Here is a 25592-nt window from a genome sequence, read left to right as displayed (position 1 = left end):
CCAAAGCAAGACTAAACCAGGATCAACTGAAGACTTAACCGTTGGATAAGAGCTGGAGTTGGGAGATGGAGAACGATGTGAACTACGTTTCTGTGGTCTTCAAAAACAGAGCGACACCGACGCAAACGGGTAAGAAACGCTCCGGATCTGAACCAAGATTGGACCAGGACTGAAACGGGACTGAACAAGGCTTCAAGTGGAGGCGGGGGGGGGCTACAAAGAACTAAACATGCCCTAACAGAGGACTTAAACCAAGACTAAACGAGGTCTAAACGAGGTCTAAACCAGGATTAAACCAGGACTAAACCAGGTCAAAACCAGGTCAAAACCAGGTCAAAACCAGGTCAAAACCAAGACTAAACCAAGACTGAACCAGGACTGAACCAGGACTGAACCAGGACTGAACCAGGTCTAAACCAGGTCTAAACCAGGTCTAAACCAGGTCTAAACCAGGTCTAAACCAGGACTAAACCAGGACTAAACCAAGACTGAACCAGGACTGAACCAGGACTGAACCAGGACTGAACCAGGTGTAAACCAGGTCTAAACCAGGACTAAACTAAGATTAAACCGAGAAGTTTTTGTTATTTATAAATAATAAACAAGAAAAAGTCTTTGTTTCTTTAGGGTGCACTGTGCTGCCACATGTGAGCGGGCACAGCGCCAGCACCGCTTGTTGGTCAGCTGTTCTTTACTGAACTTGGCGATGCCTGGACACTGACTCAGGTGGTGGTTACGATTGTCACAGTAAGCACAGTAGGGCTTCTGCTTAGCTTTACCAGAGTTACGCCCGGTGGCTTAGACGGACCTACTACCCCATGGAGAACGGTGATGAAACGCCTGCTTGATCTGTCATCAGGCTTCTCTTTAGTGCTCCTTGGAGTCGGCCGTCCGACAGGATCCTGACACGAGGATTCATACCTCAACCATTCGGCCAGGTCCTCAAGGGTGCACGTCCGGTCAGAGCGGTTTTACATACACCGCCGAAACTCTGCTCTCTGCTCTGAAGGGCAAATCACGTAAACGCCACCATGTTATCTTCCTCTGCCAGAGAACCTGGGTGGGGGAGGTGATCCGCAGGCTCTCCTGGTGGTCGCACAGTTGCAGCATTCGGGCGTCCCAGTCAGCCAATCTTGCATTCACACGTTGCGCAACCGGCGCATTTCTTTACGCCAGGACATCTACAAAGGAGTAGGAAACAAAGGAGTCGCCTCAATTGGGGTTGACGGGGTTCATCCAATTGTATTGGATGAACCCCGTCTCTTCTGCAGGTTGAAGGTTCAGGTGTGTTTGTACCTCCTTTGCAGTAACCTTTAAAACTAATATCTATAGTTTATTCCATTAACTACAGGGGTCTCGCTGCGTACATTCAGGGATGGCCAGTCCAGAGGCACTGTCACCGACCGCCACGCAATGTTGCAGAGACGTGTCAACCAAGACAGTCCTACAACATCCAGAGACTTTAGGTACTCAGGGCGGATCTCATCCACCCCCAGAGCCCTGCCACAGAGGAGTTTGCAAACAACTTCAGTGACTTCAGCTTGGGTGATGGGCGAGCCAGCCCCTGAGTCCCTAGTCTCTGCATCCTCTTCGGAAGACGTGACTGAGGGATTAAGGAGGTCGTCAAGTATTCCTTCCACCATCCGACGACATCCCCAGTCGAGGTCAGCAGGTCTCCACCTGCACCGTAAACGGTGTTGGTGAGACACTGCTTCCCCCTCCTGAGGCGCCGGATGGTTTGCCAGAATTTCTTTGGGGCCGACCGATAGTCCTCCTCCATGGCCTCCCCGAACTCCTCCCAGGCCCGGGTTTTTGCCTCTGCAACAGCACGAGCTGCGGCTCGCTTGGCCTGCCGATACCTGTCAATGACCTCAGGAGATCTACAAGCCAGAGTGGCCTGGTAGGCCTCCTTCTTCAGTCTGACGGCATCCCTTACTTCCGGTGTCCACCACCGGGTTCGGGGGTTGCCGCCACGACAGGCACCGGAGACCTTGCGACCACAGCTCCGAGCAGCCACATCAACAATGGAGGCGGAGAACATGGTCCACTCAGACTCAATGTCCCCAGCCTCCCCCGGGACATGGGAGAAGCTCTCCCGGAGGTGCGAGTTGAATACCCTACTGACAGAGGGCTCCACTAGACATTCCCAACAGACCCTCACAATGCGCTTGGGTCTGCCAAGTCTGTCCGGCTTCCTCCTCCGCCAGCGGATCCAACTCACCACCAGGTGGTGATCGGTTGACAACTCTGCCCCTCTCTTCACCCGAGTGTCCAAGACACGCGGCCGGAGGTCTGATGACACGACAACAAAGTCGATCATTGACCTCCGGCCTAGGGTGTCCTGGTGCCATGTGCACTGATCAACACCCTTGTGCTTGAACATGGTGTTCGTTATGGACAATCCATGGCTAGCACAGAAGTCCAATAACCGAACGCTCGCTCGCGTTCTTCCCGATCACCCCTCTCCAGGTGTCACTGGCATTGCCCACGTGGGCGTTGAAATCCCCTAGTAGAACAACGGACTTTGAGGAAAATGCGACCCCGTAAAAAAAAATCCTGGGGAGAGCACTGAAAAATATGCCTTTTTATTGTGAGTGGACTCACCTTTCCACAGATCTGACCTGTAGGGAGACGAGCACCCTCCATATGTTTTTCCCCGGTGTTTTTGAGGATGTGGGCTTTGTTCTGGTTTTCTAAGAGGAAGTGAGTTTCACACCACACTTTTCCGCCCACGATGTGCAATGGACACTTCTCTTCTCTCTTTTCAATGAGGACGTTCATCTGAAACTGACCTCAAACCTCTGAAAGTGACCGACCACAGGGTCAGAGTCACAAACAAACACAGGACAGACGCGCCGGACTTTCCTCGTTTAGTCTGTGATCCGTGAACGTTCTAGAAACGGTTGTTTTATGATTTATTCTTATTATATTTAATGAACGAAAGGCTTTGAGTCAATAATATCACTGTCTTTGCACAAAAACCTCTTGTTGTTTTGTTTTAAAGACTGTTTAGTCCAAAGAATTGGAAAGTAACAAAGTACAGAAGTAAAAGTACTGCACACATCAGATACTTTCTATTCCACTACATGTTGTACTTTTCCTTTGGTTCGAGGTGTTTCTCGTTTGTTCATTTACAATGATGACAAATAGTTCCAGACAAAAACGCACACATGAAATCCACTCGAAAATTACAAAATTGGTCAGAATTGCTCCGGTCGACTAAAGAGCAGCAGAATTCTTTGTCAAAATGACTCAATTTAACACATTAACATTCTTCAAAATCTGCGTGAAATAACTATCAATGCGTCAATACTTCTAAATACTGAAGTTGATTGTGTATGGTCTACGTTTAATCTTACTTTTTGTCACTTCGTATCGACGCTTTTGTCTCTTTCGCCGCCGATACGTCCAGAGAACGCTCACGGTTGAACTAATGCGCGTGTTTTCTTGACGCTCCTGCAGAAAAAGACGAGCAGAGCGTTTACTCCGAGGTGAAGATCAAGTCGAAGTCTGTCGTCGACGCTCCCGACGCCACAGGTCAGTGAACGCCACAGACCAGAAATAACAATGACCGCAGACTGGACAAAACAGACCCAGGACTGAGGGGGTCATGGCCAAGAGGCAGCAACGTTTAACTTAACAAAACAAACAAACAAACAAACAATATCAAAATGAAAGCACTTCATTGACGAAGTGTCTGTTCCAAACAGAAGGATCTGGGAGGACAAAGCTCCGTGTGAAAGGACCAACATGTGATCATGTTCTTCTCTGTGATCAAAGTACAATGTGAACCAATGTCCTGCCTCCTAGTGGCCAGAGAAGGCCATCGCACTCGTCAGTCACTGATGTGTCTTGGCTCCACAGTAATGAACCTGAGAGAGAAACATGACAAACAATGTCCACCATCTGAACATTCACCAGAATCTAACACACAAATGTTTCAACTCTCATCAAGAGTCATTCTCAATCTGTGGTCGAGTCTGAGCAAAAGTGCAAACTTTTGTATTGACCAGAAAATGATGCTGTACTTTTATGTCAGTAATATTTGTGTTTTGTGTTCAGCAGGAGCCGGGACCAAGCCGGCAGCTCCGGGGCCAAACCCGTACATTGTGTTGGTGGTGATCATCTCTCTGTGTACTCTGCTGGGCAGCGTCGTGGGCATCGCCTACCGTCAGTTCACACACCTGCCACCAGGGGGCCTCAGATTATGCTAAAATAACTTTACTGAGCTTTAAACCTCATTACACCAGTGTTTCCTCATTATTAGTTTACTCAAAGTTTTCTTTTGATTGATCGTGTTTGAGTTATTCCTGTTTTATTCTGCGACTGAGGCTCGAGTGAAACATCCTGTTTCCACCTACCCCCTATCCCCACCCACATCACTGCAGTTAGTATGATTATTGGAAAAATGAAGAATTCGAGTGACACATATAGAGTTTTCATACTACATCCTTTGTATTCATTCAAAGTAAAGTATTTATTACATACAGTTATCAAATGCACCAGCAGATGGCGCTGGCTCTGTTTCTGTTCACATATTGAAATTGAAAGCAGTTTTGTGCGTTATTAAGCTCACAATCTACATCATGCTCATGAAAAGACCTAGTTGATCTCAGCTAAGATCTATGACTTAAGGTTCATTGTTTTACAATAATGACATTGCACACAATCGTCACACACTCAAGAGAATCTAGAATGATATTTCTTATTTCTTCACTGTTGTTGAAGATAAAACTAAATTATTACTTGGTTAATATTAAGGAATTAAGTCAAATCTGTTTAGCCCCCCACAGACATTAAAATCAGTCAAAATGAGACCACAAAGCAGGAAGTCCTAGTTCTGTCCTCAGTGGCTTTAGTTTATTTCTTGTGCATTTTCTCTTATTATTGCCTTTTGCCATGTGACTGTTTCAGTGTCAATATTGACGGCCAATCAGCACTCAGAGATCCAGAATCTGTCTTCAGACAGTGAGAGGCTCAAGGGTGAAAAGGCAGCGCTGCACGATCGAATCCTCGACCTCAACGGGATCGTTCACCTTTTTGAGAAATACTACTGTCAAGACAAACGTAAGTGCGACGTGTTCGATGGTTTCTCTTCAGTGCGGGGTGTGTGTGCTGAGGCTCTATCGGGTGATTGACAGTGGAATCCATCTGCTTGGAGTTTGTATCAACCTCATCTACTGATATGTCAGAGCTCGAAAACAAGCTGCTCTGGTTCTGCAGGCTCCTGTTAGAGGGCGGAGCATGAACGGGCCTCTGAACACGCCCACAGACTGAGCAGTTGCAGGAGAAGAAGAACCAAGCTTCCCGCAGTACTGCTCAGCGGCCTGTAGAGGCAGAAGTGAGGGAGAAATGGGCTAATTTGTCTATATTTTAAAACAATTTAAATATATTTGTTACTCACTGCTTTCAATCACTGCTCGCCTTGATTGCCCTGAACACACGCCACTGTAAACTCTTATTATGGTGTAATAATTATGTGTGCCAGATCAGCTGAAGGCTTCTGGATCCAACTCTGCTGTTGTGATTTTGGGCATTACAAAAATAAAATTGAATTTATCATAATAACATATGACTCAACTCTCCTGTAACGGCTGTGAGTGAGACAAGAACGACAAGTACAGGTCAAGTCGGTGCAGTATTCTCTTCAGACGAGTACCTTCAGATTGATAGTGACTTCTGGACAGCTGCAGGAAGAGATGACCATCTTTTCTGCCCTCGCGTTTCTCATTTCTCTTTTTTGTAACTTTCAGCATGTCCTCCGTGTCTGGATGGGTGGACGCGCTTTGAGAACCACTGCTACTACTTTTTTGAGAATCCTACAGGGTGGAAAACGTGGCAGCAGAGCATGGAGTTCTGCAAAAAAAGAGAACGCGGCTCTCGCCTGGTGATCGTGGACTCGCCGGAGGAGCAGGTACATTTAGCCTTTTATTAAAAATCATGTTTATGTCAGTAATCCATCATTTCAGGGCATAATTTCAAACAAATGGATGGATCGATATGAGTCTTTATTAAAGAGGCTGCACTTGTTTCTTTATGACATTTAAGCACAGGTAAACAACAAATTAAAGCCACGCTAGCGGCGATGATGGCTCTCGCCCTCCCGCGCCACCGCCTTCCTGCCCGTCCATGTTTTATGTTGCGTTTTGCGTCACACCAACGACGTTCAGTAATTCACAGTTGATGATTGCGTAGTTTGCGACTCAAATAGTTGTTTTGTCCTGACAAATTGCAAGATCGTGCTGAACGCAGACCTGAGCAGGGAAAAAGGGAGAGAGCCTCGGTGACCCGGCTGCACCCCCTCCTCCCTGTAGAGACGCTAATGCTCACGCTAATTAGCATTAGCGTGAGCATTAGCAGGAAATTAAGCCTTTTTGAGGGCGTTTTACGCGGAGACCGTAAAGAATATTAACATTTTTATTAGTTTTCAATGTCTTTAGATGCAAAAGGTGTTGTTTTGAGCTCGATCAGATGAAAAACCTTGGACAAGTACGATTTTGAAAAAAAAAGTCAAGCGTGGCGGTGCCACTTTGATTCGACATGGCTGACTTCCTGTTTATCATAGAGCGATGCTGCCAGGTGCGTTTTACTCCTCACAGGTCAGAGGTCAAAGGTCGCTCTATCACTGTCCCAAGTCTCATGTGCTTAGGCCAAAGATTAAGAGTTTCATGTTTTTTCTTTTTTGAACTAGTCGCCACTGTTGTGACGGCCGTTCTACAACCTCCATTTTATTCGAGTTCGGACCGAGCCGATCGTGTCTATGTCCCATGTGTGACCTATGACCCCATGTGTGACCTATGTCCCCATGTGTGACCTATGACCCCATGTGTGACCTATGACCCCATGTGTGACCTATGACCCCATGTGTGACATTCATCAATGTTCAGGGGGTCAAAAATGCCCAAGTATGAACATGAAGAATAGGAATAATAGGAATAATATCAAGAAACCAGGGAATAACAACAGACAATAGGTAGTATTAAATTGTCTCAGAGACACAAACCACAGACATGTGACTTTAAAGGGTTTAAGTCTGTGTTTTTCACCTCTAACATCTTAAACATGTCCTTTGTCCATGTTCTGCAGAGGAAGTTCACCTTCTCTTCCTCTGTCCTCGATCTCTGTGTCTGTGATGGGTCAGTATTAGTCACTATTAGTCAGTATTAGTCAGTATTAGTCACTATTAGTCAGTATTAGTCACTATTAGTCACTATTAGTCACTATTAGTCAGTATTAGTCAGTATTAGTCAGTATTAGTCAGTATTAGTCAGTATTAGTCAGTATTAGTCAGTCTCAATAACATCAGCAGCTTTTTACCATCTAAAAAACATTGCCAAAATCAAAAATATAGTGTCAAAACCAGATTTAGAGAGACTTATCCATGCGTTTGTCTCCAGTAGACTAGACTGTAACGGCCGCTCACTGGCCTCTCCAAACGAGCTGTAAAACAGCTGCAGTACATCCAGAACGCTGCTGCTCGGGTCCTGACTAGAACCAGGAAGTACCATCACATTAGTCCTGTTCTCAGGTCTCTGCACTGGCTCCTGTGGCTCAGAGAAGAGACTTTAAAGCAGCTGTGCTTGTGTACAAGTCTCTCCATGGCCTAGCACCAAAGTACATCTTGGATATGTTAATGCCATGTGAACCATCTCAGACTCTGAGGACCTCAGGGACCGGCCTCCTGCTGGTGCCAGAGTCAGGACTAAACATGGACCGGCCTCCTGCTGGTGCCAGAGTCAGGACTAAACATGGACCGGCCTCCTGCTGGTGCCAGAGTCAGGACTAAACATGGACCGGCCTCCTGCTGGTGCCAGAGTCAGGACTAAACATGGACCGGCCTCCTGCTGGTGCCAGAGTCAGGTCTAAACATGGACCGGCCTCCTGCTGGTGCCAGAGTCAGGACTAAACATGGACCGGCCTCCTGCTGGTGCCAGAGTCAGGACTAAACATGGACCGGCCTCCTGCTGGTGCCAGAGTCAGGACTAAACATGGACCGGCCTCCTGCTGGTGCCAGAGTCAGGTCTAAACATGGACCGGCCTCCTGCTGGTGCCAGAGTCAGGACTAAACATGGACCGGCCTCCTGCTGGTGCCAGAGTCAGGACTAAACATGGACTGGCCTCTTGCTGGTGCCCAGAGTCAGGACAAAACATGGGGAATCTGCGTTTCAGTTTTATGCAGCTAAAATCTGGAACAGTCTTCCTGAAGATGTGAGACAGGCTTCTACTCTGACAATGTTCAAATCTAAGCTAAAAACAGTTTTGTTTAGCTGCGCATATGACTGAAAGGATTTTTGTCTTTGCACTCTTCTCTTTTGTTTGTGATTTTATTAGTTTAGACAATCAGTTGGATTGATAATTTTTAATTTCGTCAATTTTATTGTATTTCTGTTTCTGTAATTTCTTTGTGATTTGAATGCATTTTTCCTGCTGTGAAGCACTTTGAATTGCCTTGTGTATGAAATGTGCTCTACAAATAAACTTGCCTTGCCTATTAGTCAGTATTAGTCAGTTTTAATCAGTATTAGTCAGTATTAGACAGTATTAGTCAGTATTTGTCAGTATTAGTCAGTATTAGTCAGTAGTAGACAGTATTAGTCAGTATTAGTCAGTATTAGAAAGCATTAGTCAACATTAGACAGTATTAGACAGTATTAGTCAGTATTAGTCAGTAGTAGACAGTATTAGTCAGTATTAGTCAGTATTAGAAAGCATTAGTCAACATTAGACAGTATTAGACAGTATTAGTCAGTATTAGTCAGTATTAGACAGTATTAGTCAGTATTAGACAGTATTAGACAGTATTAGTCAGTTTTAATCAGTATTAGTCAGTATTAGACAGTATTAGTCAGTATTTGTCAGTATTAGACAACATTAGTCAGAATTAGACAGTATTAGTCAGTATTAGTCAGTATTAGAAAGCATTAGTCAACATTAGACAGTATTAGACAGTATTAGTCAGTATTAGTCAGTATTAGTCAGTATTAGACAGTATTAGACAGTATTAGACAGTATTAGACAGTATTAGTCAGTATTAGACAGTATTAGACAGTATTAGTCAGTATTAGACAGTATTAGACAGTATTAGACAGTATTAGTCAGTATTAGTCAGTATTAGACAGTATTAGACAGTAATAGTCAGTATTAGACAGTATTAGTCAGTATTAGTCAGTATTAGTCAGTATTAGTCAGTATTAGACAGTATTAGTCAGTATTAGTCAGTATTAGACAGTATTAGACAGTATTAAACAGTATTAGACAGTATTAGTCGGTATTAGACGGACAGTATTAGTCAGTATTAGACAGTATTAGACAGTATTAGTCAGTATTAGACAGTATTAGTCAGTATTAGTCAGTATTAGACAGTATTAGTCAGTATTAGTCAGTATTAGTCAGTATTAGACAGTATTAGTCAGTATTAGTCAGTATTAGACAGTATTAGTCAGTATTAGTCAGTATTAGTCAGTATTAGACAGTATTAGACAGTATTAGTCAGTATTAGTCAGTATTAGTCAGTATTAGACAGTATTAGACAGTATTAGTCAGTATTAGACAGTATTAGTCAGTATTAGTCAGTATTAGACAGTATTAGTCAGTATTAGTCAGTATTAGACAGTATTAGTCAGTATTAGTCAGTATTAGACAGTATTAGTCAGTATTAGTCAGTATTAGTCAGTATTAGTCAGTATTAGACAGTATTAGTCAGTATTAGTCAGTATTAGTCAGTATTAGACAGTATTAGTCAGTATTAGTCAGTATTGGTCAGTATTAGTCAGTATTAGACAGTATTAGTCAGTATTAGTCAGTATTAGACAGTATTAGACAGTATTAGTCAGTATTAGTCAGTATTAGTCAGTATTAGACAGTATTAGACAGTATTTTTCTTGTACCTGCTTCCGAAGAGTGCACACGCTTTTTTGCTCGCTCCGCTTGCTATCGCTGCTTTCCTTATTTATTTTGCTTTTTAATCAGTTTTTGTCTTCCAAACATTTTTGCTTTAGACTTTTTCAAGTAAACCAAGGATTTTAGGAACATTTTTCCAGTTTTAACGACATATCTGACGCCAGCGACATGTCCGGGAGAAGAAGGGAGAAAGACTTAAGAATTAATGAGCTGAAAACACAGATATTTGTTTTGGAATCTGAAAAAGTTCTTCACGATACCATTCCTGTGTCAACCGACGGTAAGAAGAGCACACTTTTTACAAGAAAAACTGCTACTTTCAACCTAAACCGCAGTGACTCTGTGTCGTTTCCAAAACTGTCTAAAAACCAGAAAGACCAGGCTGTTTCTTGGAACAAACTTGGAGCAAAGCCTAAACGATACAAAGATAACGTGAAGTCACCTAAAATACAGCTCACCAACAGATTTTTACCACTTTCAGAGATGGAATTAAATGAAAAACGGAACGATGACGTGGCCAAAATACAGCGAGGAGGATCTGTGCCAGGAGTCAAGGTCACACGGATTGTTTTGATAGGAGACGGGGCGATAAGTCACGTGACGCATGAAAAGATAAACACACATTCTCTTCCAAGCGCCACTGTTTCTGAGATAACGTCACTCCTTCCAAATATTATGGCTAAGCATGGAGGAGCTAAACAGCTGATTGTGCACGTGGGTGCAGTGGACATGCGGCGGGAACAGACTGAAGTTTTGAAAAAAGACTTCTTGAAGTTATTCGACGTGCTTGATTAAATGGAAATCAAAACTTTCATAAGTGGACCTCTTCCAAATATCGACAGGAGGATAAACAAGTTTAGCCGGCTTCTTCAGCTGAACACATGGCTGTCCAAAGAGTGTCCCCCGAGAGGACTACACTATATTGAGAACTTCTATCTATTCTGGAAACGAGAGGACTTGTTTAAGAGAAATGGCCCCCACCTATGCAGAGGTGGAGTGAGGGTGCTGACAGAGAACCTGCTCCACGCTCTGAGGCATTGGACTGGGCCTGGACAGGGTCCTGAGCAGATAGTTAGAGAAGAGAGGAATGAGAGAAGAATTCCTGCTCCATCAGCCAAAGACCGAGCCAATGTTTCAACATCAAAAGCACCACAACCTCAGCCTCCACCAAAGGATTCATCAGCAGCTGCTCCACCACCACCAGCAAAGGATTCAGCTCCAGCTGCTCCACATTCACCTCCACCGCCTCCAGCAAAGGAACAATCTTCAAAGGCCTTGGACCCATCTGTGACAAGCCCAACAACATCCCTGTCATCGCCCCTGCCTTCACACCAGCCCTGGGTTCCCCCTGCAACATCTACTCCCACTAAAGATTCATCATTCTCCTTCTCATCTCCACTCTCACCCATGGGCCTTCCCAGCCATTTTGAAAGTCTGATCAAATCAGGCATTAAGATGGCTCCACTCACGCCCAATATAGCAAGGGCTATGTCAATACGTATCAACTCTTCCCTGCACAAGCCGACTACACCAACAAAAGCCCCACCACCCATCCCCCCTCGCCTCTCACCTGGTCCCAAACTCTCCTTGGCTACAAAAGCCCCACCACCCATCCAACCTCGCCTTTTACCTGGTATCTCCCATAGCTAGGATGCACTGGGTCTCAGCGTTGCCGGGACTTATTGTCACATTAAAAATCAAACCAACCCGGGGCCCTATGTAAAAAGAGCCCCCCCTAGTGCTATTTCTGTAGTCACATCATCACACAGATGGAAAAACAAAATGCGAGTCAGGCCCAATCTGAGAAATGTGATTCATATTCCCTGTGAAAAGATAAAGCCCAGTCCCACTGAAACTAGTCTGAAACTTGCTGTGCTAAATGTCAGATCCTTATGTAACAAATCTCTCTTAATTAATAATTTTATTTCTTCTTATAATCTTGATTTTATATTTTTAACTGAAACATGGCTTGACAAAAACACAGGAAATGTAGTTCTGATATAATCTGCTCCACCCAACTTTAAGTTTGAATCTGAAACACGAGAAAACAAAAAAGGGGGTGGAGTCTGTGCTGTCTTTAGAGATGAAATAATTACCCGCAGGTTGTCTTTTGGGGTGTTTTCATCATTTGAGTATGTATCCTTTAAAATGGAGCTAAAACGGTCTCCATCCATTCTCTTCATTGTTTTATACAAGCCTCCCCAGCACTGCCAAAGTTTTATTGATGATTTTACTGAGATGCTTTCAGTCGTATGCACAGACTTTGATGGTTTGGTCATTACAGGTGATTTCAACGTGCATGTTGATAATATTTGTGACAGAAACGCTAAAGAGCTTGATGCTGTCCTTGAAACCTTCAGTCTTACTCAGCATGTGAGAGGCCCCACCCACAGCAAAGGACACACTCTAGATCTCATAATTACAAAGGGGGTAAATATTTCAAATGTTAATGTGATCGATGTTGCTCTGTCTGATCATTTCTGTGTCTTCTTTGACCTGTCTGTTTCTCCCCAACCTCCGGTTGGTCCTGCAGTTGTTCAGCGGAGACACATAAGTGATGGCACAGGTGCACTGTTTATGGAAATGATAAACTTTGAAAATGTCTCATGTTCTAATGTAAATGATTTGTTGAACTCTGTTACATCTAGTGTTTTGAATGTTCTGGACACCATCGCCCCTATAAAGGCTAAAATGGTTAAAAATAAGCAGAAGGCGCCGTGGAGAAATGATGATTGGGTCAGGGCACAGAAAAGGGAGTGCCGCAGGGCCGAACGGAAATGGCGCAAGTCAAAGCTCCAGGTTCAAAAAGAGATTTACAAAGAAAAGCTGAACATGTACAACCTAATCTTATGTAGAACTAGGGAAAGATATTTTTCTGAAATAATTGGAAGCTGCAGTAACAACTCGCGTGTCCTGTTTGCCACAGTAAACAGATTAACAAACCCTCCAGCTCAGCTGCCGTTAGAACTCATTTCCACATCCAAGTGTAATGAGTTTGCATTATTCTTTAATGACAAAGTTCAGGGCATTAAAAATGCTATAAATCCCACAATGCAAAAAATTACCCTAAAACCACCAAGACACTTAGAGCTAACTCACTTTGCACCAGTAACTGACAAAACTGTCCATGAGATCATCACCAGTCTGAGTTCATCTACATGGTGCCTTGATGTGTTACCCACCAGATTTCTAAAGTCTGTGCTGAACAGTTTGTTAGCACCACTCACTCACATAATTAACATGTCGCTTCAATCTGGAACATTCCCAATGTCTTTGAAAACTGCGGTCATAAAGCCTCTCCTAAAGAAGAGCAGTCTTGATGCCGCAGTACTGAGTCATTACCGGCCCATCTCTAATCTGCCATTTTTGGGCAAAGTCCTTGAAAAGGTTGTTTACCAACAGCTCACAGATTTCCTCTTAATAAACAACTCATTTGATGTTTTTCAGTCAGGTTTTAGACCTCATCACAGCACTGAGACTGCTCTTGTCAAGGTGACAAATGACATCCGCCTGAACACTGACACGGGCAAAGCCTCAGTCTTAATTCTGTTGGATCTGAGTGCTGCTTTTGACACTGTCGATCATGGGATCCTCTTACAGAGACTAGAGGACTGGGTGGGCATCACTGGCACTGCCCTAAACTGGTTAAGGTCCTATCTGGAAGACAGGAAGTACTTTGTTGAAATTGGTAGCTGTGTCTCAGACCACATGACCCTGACCTGTGGAGTGCCCCAAGGGTCAGTCCTGGGTCCCCTTCTGTTCAACCTCTACATGCTGCCGTTGGGTCAGTTGATACGCAGTGAAAATGTGTCCTATCACAATTATGCAGACGACACTCAGATCTATGTTTCACTATCGGCAGGTGACTATGGACCAGTAGATTCACTCTGTCACTGCATCCAACAGATCAGTTTGTGGATGCAAAACAACTTTCTCCAGCTGAACTCAGACAAGACTGAAATAATCGTTTTTGGCCCACAGAAACAAAGAGAAAGTGTTAGCGGTCACCTCCAGAGTCTCGCTCTAAAACCTACAAACCAAATTAGAAATCTGGGGGTAATAATGGACTCAGACTTGAACTTTAATAGCCACGTCAAATCAATAACATCAGCAGCTTTTTACCATCTAAAAAACATTGCCAAAATCAAAAATATAGTGTCAAAACCACATTTAGAGAGACTTATCCACGCGTTTGTCTCCAGTAGATTAGACTACTGTAACGGCCTGCTCACTGGTCTTTCCAAACGAGTTGTAAAACAGCTGCAGTACATCCAGAACGCTGCTGCTCGGGTCCTGACTAGAACCAGGAAGTATGATCACATTAGTCCTGTTCTCAGGTCTCTGCACTGGCTCCCTGTGGCTCAGAGAATAGACTTTAAAGCAGCTCTGCTTGTGTACAAGTCTCTCCATGGCCTAGCACCAAAGTACATCTTGGATATGTTAGTGCCATATGAACCATCTCGGACTCTGAGGACCTCAGGGACCGGCCTCTTGCTGGTGCCCAGAGTCAGGACAAAACATGGGTAATCTGCGTTTCAGTTTTATGCAGCTAAAATCTGGAACATTCTTCCTGAAGATGTGAGACAGGCTTCTACTCTGACAATGTTCAAATCTAAGCTAAAAACAGTTTTGTTTAGCTGCGCATATGACTGAAAGGATTTTTTCTTTGCACTCTTCTCTTTTGTTTGTGATTTTATTAGTTTAGAAAATCAGTTGGATTGATAATTTTTAATTTAGTTAATTTTATTGTATTTCTGTTTCTGTAATTTCTTTGTGATTTGAATGCATTTTTCCTGCTGTGAAGCACTTTGAATTGCCTTGTGTATGAAATGTGCTCTACAAATAAACTTGCCTTGCCTTGCCTTGCCTATTAGTCAGTATTGGTTAGTATTAGTCAGTATTAGACAGTATTAGTCAGTATTAGTCAGTATTAGACAGTATTAGTCAGTATTAGACAGTATTAGTCAGTATTGGTTAGTATTAGTCAGTATTAGACAGTATTAGTCAGTATTAGTCAGTATTAGACAGTATTAGTCAGTATTGGTTAGTATTAGTCAGTATTAGACAGTATTAGTCATTATTGGTCAGTATTAGACAGTATTAGTCAGTATTAGTCAGTATTAGACAGTATTAGTCAGTATTGGTTAGTATTAGTCAGTATTAGACAGTATTAGTCAGTATTAGTCAGTATTAGACAGTATTAGTCAGTATTGGTCAGTATTAGTCAGTATTAGACAGTATTAGACAGTATTAGTCAGTATTAGTCAGTATTAGTCAGCATTAGGGTGCACGGTGGCAAAGGCGGTTAGCGCTCTTGCCTCCCAAGAAGGAGATCATGGGTTTGATTCCCGGACCAGACCAACATCACATGATCTCTCTGGGTGGAGTCTGCATGTTCTCCCCGTGTTACCGTGGGTTCTCTCCGGGTTCTCCGACTTCCTCCCACCGTCCAAAGACATGCATGTGTTAGGTAAAGATTGGTAAGTCTATATTGGCCCTAGTGAATGAATGTGAGAGTGTCTGTAATGTCTATGTCTCTGTGTCAGCCCTGCGACAAGTTGGCCACTGTCCAGGGTGTACCCCGCCTAAGGCCCAAAGTCACTGGGATAGGCTCCAGTCACCCGCGACCCCGAAAGGGAACAAGCGGTAGAAAATGGATGGATGGATAGTCAGCATTAGTCAGTATTAGTCAGTATTAGTCAGTATTGGTCAGTATTGGTCAGTATTAGTCAGTATTAGACAGTATTAGTCAGTATTAGACAGTATTAGACAGTATTAGTCAGTATCATCTGCCTGAAGAGTGGCTCCAGCTCCAGTCTCCTCGTGTCCGTCTGTGAAAGTCGGATCTCTCCTTCACTGGAACTCCTCCAGGTTTCTACGCTTTTTTTCCAAAAGAGGTTTTTTTTGTAGTTTTTCCTGGCCGAGAAGGAGAGTCTAAGGACAGAGGACCCTGGGACATCGTCCCTCGCCACCACAGACATTGTTGATACAGCCCTCAGAGGCGACTGTTTTTGGGCCTTACAAAAATAAATTGATTTGATTTATTATTCAGTATTAGTCAGTATTAGACAGTATTGGTCAGTATTAGACAGTATTAGTCAGTATTAGTCAGTATTAGACAGTATTAGTCAGTATTAGACAGTATTGGTCAGTATTAGTCAGTATTAGTCAGTATTAGTCAGTATTAGTCAGTATTAGACAGTATTAGTCAGTATTAGTCAGTATTAGACAGTATTAGTCAGTATTAGTCAGTATTAGACATTATTGGTCAGTATTAGACAGTATTAGACAGTATTAGTCAGTATTAGTTAGTATTAGACAGTATTAGTCAGTATTAGACAGTATTGGTCAGTATTGGTCAGTATTAGTCAGTATTAGACAGTATTAGTCAGTATTAGTCAGTATTAGACAGTATTAGTCAGTATTAGACAGTATTAGTCAGTATTAGTCAGTATTAGACAGTATTAGACAGTATTAGTCGTATTAGTCAGTATTAGTCAGTATTAGTCAGTATTAGTCAGTATTAGACAGTATTGGTCAGTATTAGTCAGTATTAGTCAGTATTAGTCAGTATTAGTCAGTATTGGACAGTATTGGTCAGTATTGGTCAGTATTAGTCAGTATTAGACAGTATTAGACAGTATTAGTCAGTATTAGTCAGTATTAGACAGTATTAGTCAGTATTAGTCAGTATTAGTCAGTATTAGACAGTATTAGTCAGTATTAGTCATTATTAGACAGTATTAGTCAGTATTATACAGTATTAGTCAGTATTAGTCAGTATTAGACAGTATTAGTCAGTATTAGACAGTATTAGTCAGTATTATACAGTATTATACAGTATTAGTCAGTATTAGTCAGTATTAGTCAGTATTAGACAGTATTAGTCAGTATTAGACAGTATTAGTCAGTATTAGACAGTATTAGTCAGTATTAGTCAGTATTAGACAGTATTGGTCAGTATTAGTCAGTATTAGACAGTATTAGTCAGTATTAGTCAGTATTAGTCAGTATTAGACAGTATTAGTCAGTATTAGTCAGTATTAGTCAGTATTAGTCAGTATTAGACAGTATTGAGGGACTGAGGGACTGCTTCAGCACCACTGTCTGGACTGAGCTTTATGACCCACATGGGGAGGACATCAACACCATCACAGAGTGCATCACGGACTACATCAACTTCTGTTTTGAGAACATTGTTCCCTCCCGGACGGTGCGGTGTTTTCCAAACAACAAGCCATGGATTAACCGTGAACTGAAGGCTCTGCTGAAGGAGAAGAAGAGAGCCTTCAGGTCAGGGAACAAGGAGGAGCTGAGGACTGTGCAGAAGGAGCTGAGGAGGAAGATCAGGCAGGCTGAGGCCGGCTACAAGAGGAGGATGGAGGAGCAGCTGCAGCAAAAGAACATTCAGGGAGTGTGGAGGAGCCTGAAAACCATCTCGGGCTTCAAAATCCCCCCTGCCCAGACAGAGGGGGATCTACAGTGGGTGAATGATTTAAATGCTCACTTCTTGAGGTTTGATCGGTCACCCGCCCCTCCCCCTGCACAGCTGCATGCTCCCTCTTCCACAGCTGGACAATGCCCTGCATCTGTTCCTCTTCGCTTATCTGCCCCGGACCATCGGCTCCCCACTTCGCCTGGACTCACCCATCCCCCCAGCACACAGTTCCCCTGCCAACCACTGACTGTCACAGCAGCACAGGTGAGGAGTGAGCTGAAGAGGATTAAAGTGAGGAAGGCAGCAGGACCTGATGGCATCAGCCCCAGGCTCCTTAAGTCCTGCGCAGATGAACTGTGTGGAGTTGTGGAGCATGTCTTCAACATGAGCCTGAAGCTGAGGGTGGTACCACAGGTCTGGAAGACCTCCTGTCTGGTACCTGTGCCTAAGACACCGCGCCCCAAAGACCTCAACAGCTTCAGGCCAGTGGCTCTCACGTCCCACCTGATGAAGACACTGGAGCGGCTAGTCCTGGACCACCTCCGCTCCACCGTGAGCTCAGCCATGGACCCGCTGCAGTTTGCATATCGGTCTGGCATCGGAGTGGAGGACGCCGTCATCTCCCTGCTGCACCGCTCTCTCTCTCACCTGGAAAAGCCTGGCAGCTCTGTGAGGATTCTGTTCTTCGATCTTTCCAGCGCCTTCAACACCATCCAGCCGCTGCTCCTGAGGGACAAGCTGGAGACGGCTGGTGTGGAGTATGACCTGGCAGAGTGGATCCTGGACTACCTCACAGACCGACCCCAGTTTGTGAGAGCCCGGAACTGTGTGTCTGACACTCGGACCTGCAGTGTGGGGGCGCCCCAGGGCACTGTCCTCGCGCCCTTTCTCTTCACCCTTTACACTGCAGACTTCAGACATGACACGGACAGCTGTGTCCTGCAGAAGTTCTCTGACGACTCTGCCATCATTGGACTCATCACGGACGACGATGACGCGGAGTACAGAGGACTGGCGCAGGACTTTGTGGACTGGTGTCAGCGGAACCACCTCCTCATCAACGCGGGGAAGACCAAGGAGATGGTGGTGGATTTCCGCAGACGCCACCCCACTGCCCCCTCACCAGTGAACATCCAGGGACGGGACATTGAGAGAGTGGACTCATACAAGTACCTGGGTGTTCATCTGAACCACAAACTGGACTGGACTCATAACACGGACGCACTGTACAGGAAGAGCCAGAGTCGGCTCTACCTCCTGAGGAGACTCAGGTCTTTTGGAGTGACAGGGCCACTCCTGAAGACCTTCTACGACTCTGTGGTGGCATCAGCCCTCCTGTACGGTGTGGCCTGCTGGAGCAGCAGCATCACAGAGAGGGAGAGGAAGAAGCTGGACAGAGTCATCAAGAAGTCCAGCTCCGTCCTGGGCTGTGCTCTGGACTCGGTGCAGGAGGTGGGGGACAGGAGGGTCCTGGCTAGATTCACATCTATGCTGGACCATGAGTGTCGCCCCCTGCAGGACACTCTGTCCTCTGGAGAGCAGCTTCAGTGAGAGACTGATCCACCCTCGATGTGTGAGGGAAAGGTTCCGTAGGTCTTTCCTTCCTGCTGCTGTCAGACTTTATAACAAAAACTGTTAGTACTGAACACTCGCAATACTGACCTAACCATGTGCAATTCTGTCATATGTGCAATTGCTGTTGGAATTCATGTGCAATTCATGTGCAACCTATGTGCTGTCGTGACACATATTCATGTGCAATTACTGTCGTGATCACATGCAATGGTATTTATGTATTTATTTATTTATTTGTCTATGGGAGTTTTTATTTATTTATAGGAGATCTTCTACTGAAAGTGTTTTTCAGACTTCCTATAAGTGATCTGTTCTTTTCTTCTGTATCTACCTCTGTATCTACCTGCGTTGCACCAATGAAATTTCCCCATGTGGGACAATAAAGGAATATCTTATCTTATCTTATCTTATCTTATCTTATCTTATCTTATTGGTCAGTATTGGTCAGTATTAGTCAGTATTTGTCAGTATTGGTCAGTATTAGTCAGTATTAGTCAGTATTAGTCAGTATTAGTCAGTATTAGACAGTATTAGACAGTATTAGACAGTATTAGACAGTATTGGTCAGTATTAGTCAGTATTAGACAGTATTGGTCAGTATTGGTCAGTATTAGTCAGTATTAGTCAGTATTAGTCAGTATTAGACAGTATTAGTCAGTATTAGTCAGTATTAGACAGTATTAGTCAGTATTATACAGTATTAGTCAGTATTAGTCAGTATTAGACAGTATTAGACAGTATTATACAGTATTGGACAGTATTGGACAGTATTGGTCAGTATTAGTCAGTATTAGACAGTATTGGTCAGTATTAGTCAGTATTAGTCAGTATTAGACAGTATTAGTCAGTATTAGTCAGTATTAGACAGTATTGGTCAGTATTAGTCAGTATTAGACAGTATTGGTCAGTATTAGACAGTATTGGTCAGTATTGGTCAGTATTAGTCAGTATTAGTCGGTATTAGTCAGTATTAGACAGTATTAGTCAGTATTAGTCAGTATTAGTCAGTATTAGTCAGTATTAGACAGTATTGGTCAGTATTGGTCAGTATTAGTCAGTATTGGTCATTTTTAGTCAGTATTAGTCAGTATTAGTCAGTATTAGTCAGTATTAGACAGTATTAGTCAGTATTAGTCAGTATTAGACAGTATTAGACAGTATTAGTCAGTATTAGTCAGTATTAGTCAGTATTAGACAGTATTGGTCAGTATTGGTCAGTATTAGTCAGTATTAGTCAGTATTAGACAGTATTAGTCAGTATTAGTCAGTATTAGACAGTATTAGTCAGTATTAGACAGTATTAGTCAGTATTAGACAGTATTAGTCAGTATTAGTCAGTATTAGTCAGTATTAGTCAGTATTAGTCAGTATTAGACAGTATTGGTCAGTATTAGTCAGTATTAGTCAGTATTAGTCAGTATTAGTCAGTATTAGACAGTATTGGTCAGTATTAGTCAGTATTAGACAGTATTAGTCAGTATTAGTCAGTATTAGACAGTATTAGTCAGTATTATACAGTATTAGTCAGTATTAGTCAGTATTAGTCAGTATTAGTCAGTATTAGACAGTATTAGTCAGTATTAGACAGTATTAGACAGTATTAGTCAGTATTAGACAGTATTAGTCAGTATTAGTCAGTATTAGACAGTATTAGTCAGTATTAGTCAGTATTAGACAGTATTAGACAGTATTAGTCAGTATTAGTCAGTATTAGTCAGTATGAGTCAGTATTGGTCAGTATTAGACAGTATTGGTCAGTATTAGTCAGTATTAGTCAGTATTAGACAGTATTAGTCAGTATTAGTCAGTATTAGACAGTATTATACAGTATTAGTCAGTATTAGTCAGTATTAGACAGTATTAGTCAGTATTAGTCAGTATTAGTCAGTATTAGTCAGTATTAGACAGTATTAGTCAGTATTAGTCAGTATTAGACAGTATTAGTCAGTATTAGTCAGTATTAGTCAGTATTAGACAGTATTAGTCAGTATTAGTCAGTACTAGTCAGTATTAGACAGTATTAGACAGTATTAGTCAGTATTAGTCAGTATTAGTCAGTATTAGACAGTATTAGACAGTATTAGTCAGTATTAGTCAGTATTAGTCAGTATTAGTCAGTATTAGACAGTATTAGTCAGTATTAGTCAGTATTAGACAGTATTAGTCAGTATTAGACAGTATTAGTCAGTATTAGTCAGTATTAGTCAGTATTAGACAGTATTAGTCAGTATTAGTCAGTACTAGTCAGTATTAGACAGTATTAGACAGTATTAGTCAGTATTAGTCAGTATTAGTCAGTATTAGACAGTATTAGACAGTATTAGTCAGTATTAGTCAGTATTAGACAGTATTGGTCAGTATTAGTCAGTATTAGTCAGTATTAGACAGTATTAGTCAGTATTATACAGTGTGCTCTGTTTTAAAACAATAATAATTGGTTAAACCCTGAAATACATAAAAAAACATGACCACTTCCTGTACTGCATCTCGAGTAAAAACTACTGCAGTAACAAATATTGTGCTGTGATTGACAGGAGTTCCTCCACAACAATATCAAATATTACCATGACGAGTTCCATGGATACTGGATCGGTCTGTCTAAGGCCAATGAGACCTGGACGTGGGGCAACGGACGTGAGGACACTCTGGGGTGAATCTGACCGTAAAACCTCCTGAACACTTTAACACCTGCACACTTGAACACCTGAACACCTGAACACCTGAACACTTTAACACCTGCACACTTGAACACCTGAACACTTTAACACCTGCACACCTGAACACTTTAACACCTGCACACTTTAACACCTGAACACCTGAACACTTTAACACCTGCACACTTGAACACCTGAACACTTTAACACCTGCACACTTTAACACCTGAACACCTGAACACTTTAACACCTGCACACCTGAACACTTTAACACCTGCACACCTGAACACTTTAACACCTGCACACTTGAACACCTGAACACTTTAACACCTGCACACTTTAACACCTGAACACCTGAACACTTTAACACCTGCACACCTGAACACTTTAACACCTGCACACCTGCACACTTTAACACCTGCACACCTGCACACTTTAACACCTGAACACCTGAACACTTTAACACCTGCACACATGAACACTTTAACACCTGCACACCTGAACACTTTAACACCTGCACACCTGAACACTTTAACACCTGCACATCTGAACACTTTAACACCTGCACACCTGAAAACTTTAACACCTGCACACCTGAGCACCTGAACACTTTAACACCTGCACACCTGAACTCTTTAACCTGTTACCACCCACCTATTTTCGCCCTGTGCACACTGGTTGGACCCAAATGGCATTGCTTATTAAAAGAGGATCTTATGTTCCACATGTGATGCATCATTAGAAAGCTTAGTCCTTCTAGTTTCTGCAGATGTGCACATGTCACACTGTCAGGGCTTCAGAACTTACACTACAGAGGCCCAAACATAAACAAAACATCCTTTTTTAGTCTCGCCTGAATATTGTCAATTTGTAATGGTCCTGAGCATGACATACTTCATTGTGTGCATATGCTGTTCACTGTACATGCTGTTTATCTTGTTGACAACAACTGTGTCAAGTTTCAGATCTCTAGGAACAGGCATTTTGGTGCTGTTGACCTTTTTGTATCAAAAAGTATATTCGGAACAAGTGATCCAAATATGTGCCAACTGTGCCAAACTGTTTTATTACAATTTTAGTTCCTCTATGATCATAAAACATACATTTTGATGTTTTGTAGGCCACTAATAGCAATTATAACAGCTAAAAAAAAATATGTGAAAATGTGTAAATATGAGTTTACCCATGAATTTCCCATATAGAGGTTAAAAAAAAAAAAAAAAATAATATTTTTATTTTATTTTTGTATTGGTATAATAATACATATATCTAACAAAATGCACTTCCAAAAGGCTAATAACCTCAGAAAACGTTATGCGCAAAATCCTGTCGAGAAATCTGGCTCTTTACAGCCTTCCCGGAGCCTTACGCACGAGAACAGGGAGAATTCTGTGTAAATAAACCCTTTGTCCCGCCTATCAGGAAAAAGGTCTCCTGATTGGCTAGAATAATATGTCACTCAAAGTCTCCTGCGTGCCTGCTAGCAGAAGCTAAGGGCTAAAAACAAAGATGGACGCGCGCTTCGGAAGCGCCGCATTTTTTTCCTCCGGAGGCTGTAGCAAACAAACCCGGTGACAGAAAAATTCGTGGATGGTCTCATTCTGTAGGAAACAGTCTAAGGAAGAGATCGATGTCAAACACTATCGTATAAGTCAAACAGGTCATTTGTTATGGACGGAGAAATGCGCCGGACAAGCGCATTCTCGTCCGGCGAGAAACGAAGAAAAGTTTGTTTACTTGACAATATCTCGAAATCGGATAACTTCAGGAAAAATACAAGTGGATATTGTTTTTCAATGATTCCTTACGGACAGACTGAGCACAAGGATGTACAGAATTAAAGCCGTTTGGTCCGTCATAAACAGCAAACAGGTAGGACATGCGTTTGTAAAAGTTGAGACTTTCTCACAAACTATTGGCAATTGCTTCTTGGGGCAAATTATTCAATGTAAATCAATGACATATTCGTTTTGTTGAGAAAATAAGCTTTAAAATGATGTATGGCTTGCTGGTATTGACCACGGAAATAAAAGTGATGATGTAAGAGAATATTTGAGATATAGAAAATGTTCGCCGGCGGACAGGTGGGTGGTAACAGGTTAACACCTGCACATCTGAACTCTTTAACACCTGCACACCTGAGCACCTGAACACTTTAACACCTGCACACCTGAACTCTTTAACACCTGCACATCTGAACTCTTTAACACCTGCACACCTGAACTCTTTAACACCTGCACACCTGAACTCTTTAACACCTGCACACCTGAGCACCTGAACACTTTAACACCTGCACACCTGAACTCTTTAACACCTGCACATCTGAACTTTTTAACACCTGCACACCTGAACTCTTTAACACCTGCACACCTGAGCACCTGAACACTTTAACACCTGCACACCTGAGCACCTGAACACTTTAACACCTGCACACCTGAACTCTTTAACACCTGCACATCTGAACTTTTTAACACCTGCACACCTGAACTCTTTAACACCTGCACACCTGCACACCTGAACTCTTTAACACCTGCACATCTGAACTCTTTAACACCTGCACACCTGAACACTTTAACACCTGCACACTTTAACACCTGCACACCTGAACACTTTAACACCTGCACACCTGCACACTTTAACACCTGCACATCTGAACACTTTAACACCTGCACACCTGAACACTTTAACACCTGCACATCTGCACACCTGAACACTTCAACACCTGCACATCTGCACACCTGAACACTTTAACACCTGCACATCTGAACACTTTAACACCTGCACATCTGCACACCTGAACACTTTAACATCTGCACATCTGCACACCTGAACACTTTAACACCTGCACATCTGAACACCTGAACACTTTAACACCTGCACATCTGCACACCTGAACACTTTAACACCTGAACACCTGCACACTTTAACACCTGCCCATCTGTACACCTGCACACCTGAACTCCGCCTCTTCACAGTCATAAGCTCCGCCTTAGGGACTCCCTAAAGGTTCGGCCTTTCGCACGGGGCAGAACTTTGCATTCAATGGTTCACTTCTTTTTTTGACGAATCTGATAAAACACTAAGTTTAAATTGGAGCTTTGGGACTTGAAAGGCCAGTGACGACCCTGGACAAAATGCCAAACTTGAGAGAATCCTGTAGCAGCAGATTTGTGTTCTTATTGTTGAAAAGTGTCTGCATTTTAGAACCCCTCATATATCACTGAGTTTCAATTTTTCACATTGAAGCACAGGGATGTAGGCGGGGCTAGGGGGTGAGTGAAAACACTGGCGCCTCAGTCGCAGGTCATAACAGGATTAACTCTCTAAAGTCTTAACTAGTCAAATTTCAAACAAAAACAATGCTTTTGATGCTCATTATCTGACATGTTTTCATCATTCATTAGTTAACTATTACATTTAATGTGAAGGTTCTGGATGGAGCCGCTGCTCGGAACGTCTGGTCCCAAAGCGATGGTGATTGCAAACCGTAATGTGACGAAGAGCTGGGATTCTGGAGAGGAGAAGTTCCTCAACAAGTTCATCTGTGAAAACAAAGCACTCGTCATCGACTAATGAAGCCTGCGTGAATTCAGCCTGGAAGACCTAACTTCACCCAATCTACACCAGGGCCACCCGCCCTATATGTAATAAATAAATAAAAAACATGTTTTTAAACCTTTGCAATTCTCGCTCCTTTAGGTAAAGAAGAGAGGTGACCAATCATGTCCTTGTACAATATTTATTGTTGCTTTCAGTATTTTCCGTACTAAAATGTTCACATAAACACATGCCGTACATCGTCTGTAATACCAATAATACGTTCACTTGGTCTCTTGACTTTGTACTGTACTTTATTGTACTGAAGGCAGGACGTTTTAAAGAAGCACCGCGTAACATTTCTGGTGGACGGTTTGCCACTTGCTTGTCTCCACGGAGATGTAGCTTTGACTGGAAAGTGCCGCAGTATGGTATTTATCTTGCATTTCTTTCAGCTCTTTTACATGTAATTCTGTATGCTTCCTATG

The 25592-nt window shown here is 42.8% G+C and overlaps 1 protein-coding gene across 1 annotated transcript; it reads left to right on the top strand.

The window, feature by feature from the left end:
* The first annotated feature begins 65 nt into the window (after positions 1 to 65).
* Positions 66 to 25271, top strand: LOC140374600 (uncharacterized). The gene is made up of 7 exons (XM_072461531.1): positions 66 to 129; positions 3463 to 3537; positions 4063 to 4170; positions 4915 to 5067; positions 5754 to 5914; positions 21448 to 21563; positions 24996 to 25271. Exons 1-7 carry the CDS (start codon positions 66 to 68, stop codon positions 25138 to 25140), a joined length of 822 nt encoding a protein of 273 aa, XP_072317632.1. The 3' UTR covers positions 25141 to 25271.
* The last annotated feature ends 321 nt before the right edge of the window (positions 25272 to 25592 follow it).

The sequence above is a fragment of the Eucyclogobius newberryi genome, unplaced genomic scaffold (assembly GCF_026437365.1).
Source record: "Eucyclogobius newberryi isolate DKJ021-1_F unplaced genomic scaffold, fEucNew1.0.hap1 SCAF_3, whole genome shotgun sequence".
Classification (NCBI taxonomy): Eukaryota; Metazoa; Chordata; class Actinopteri; order Gobiiformes; family Gobiidae; genus Eucyclogobius; species Eucyclogobius newberryi.
Note: the sequence above shows the minus strand (reverse complement) of the source record. Positions and strands in the feature narration are given on the sequence as shown.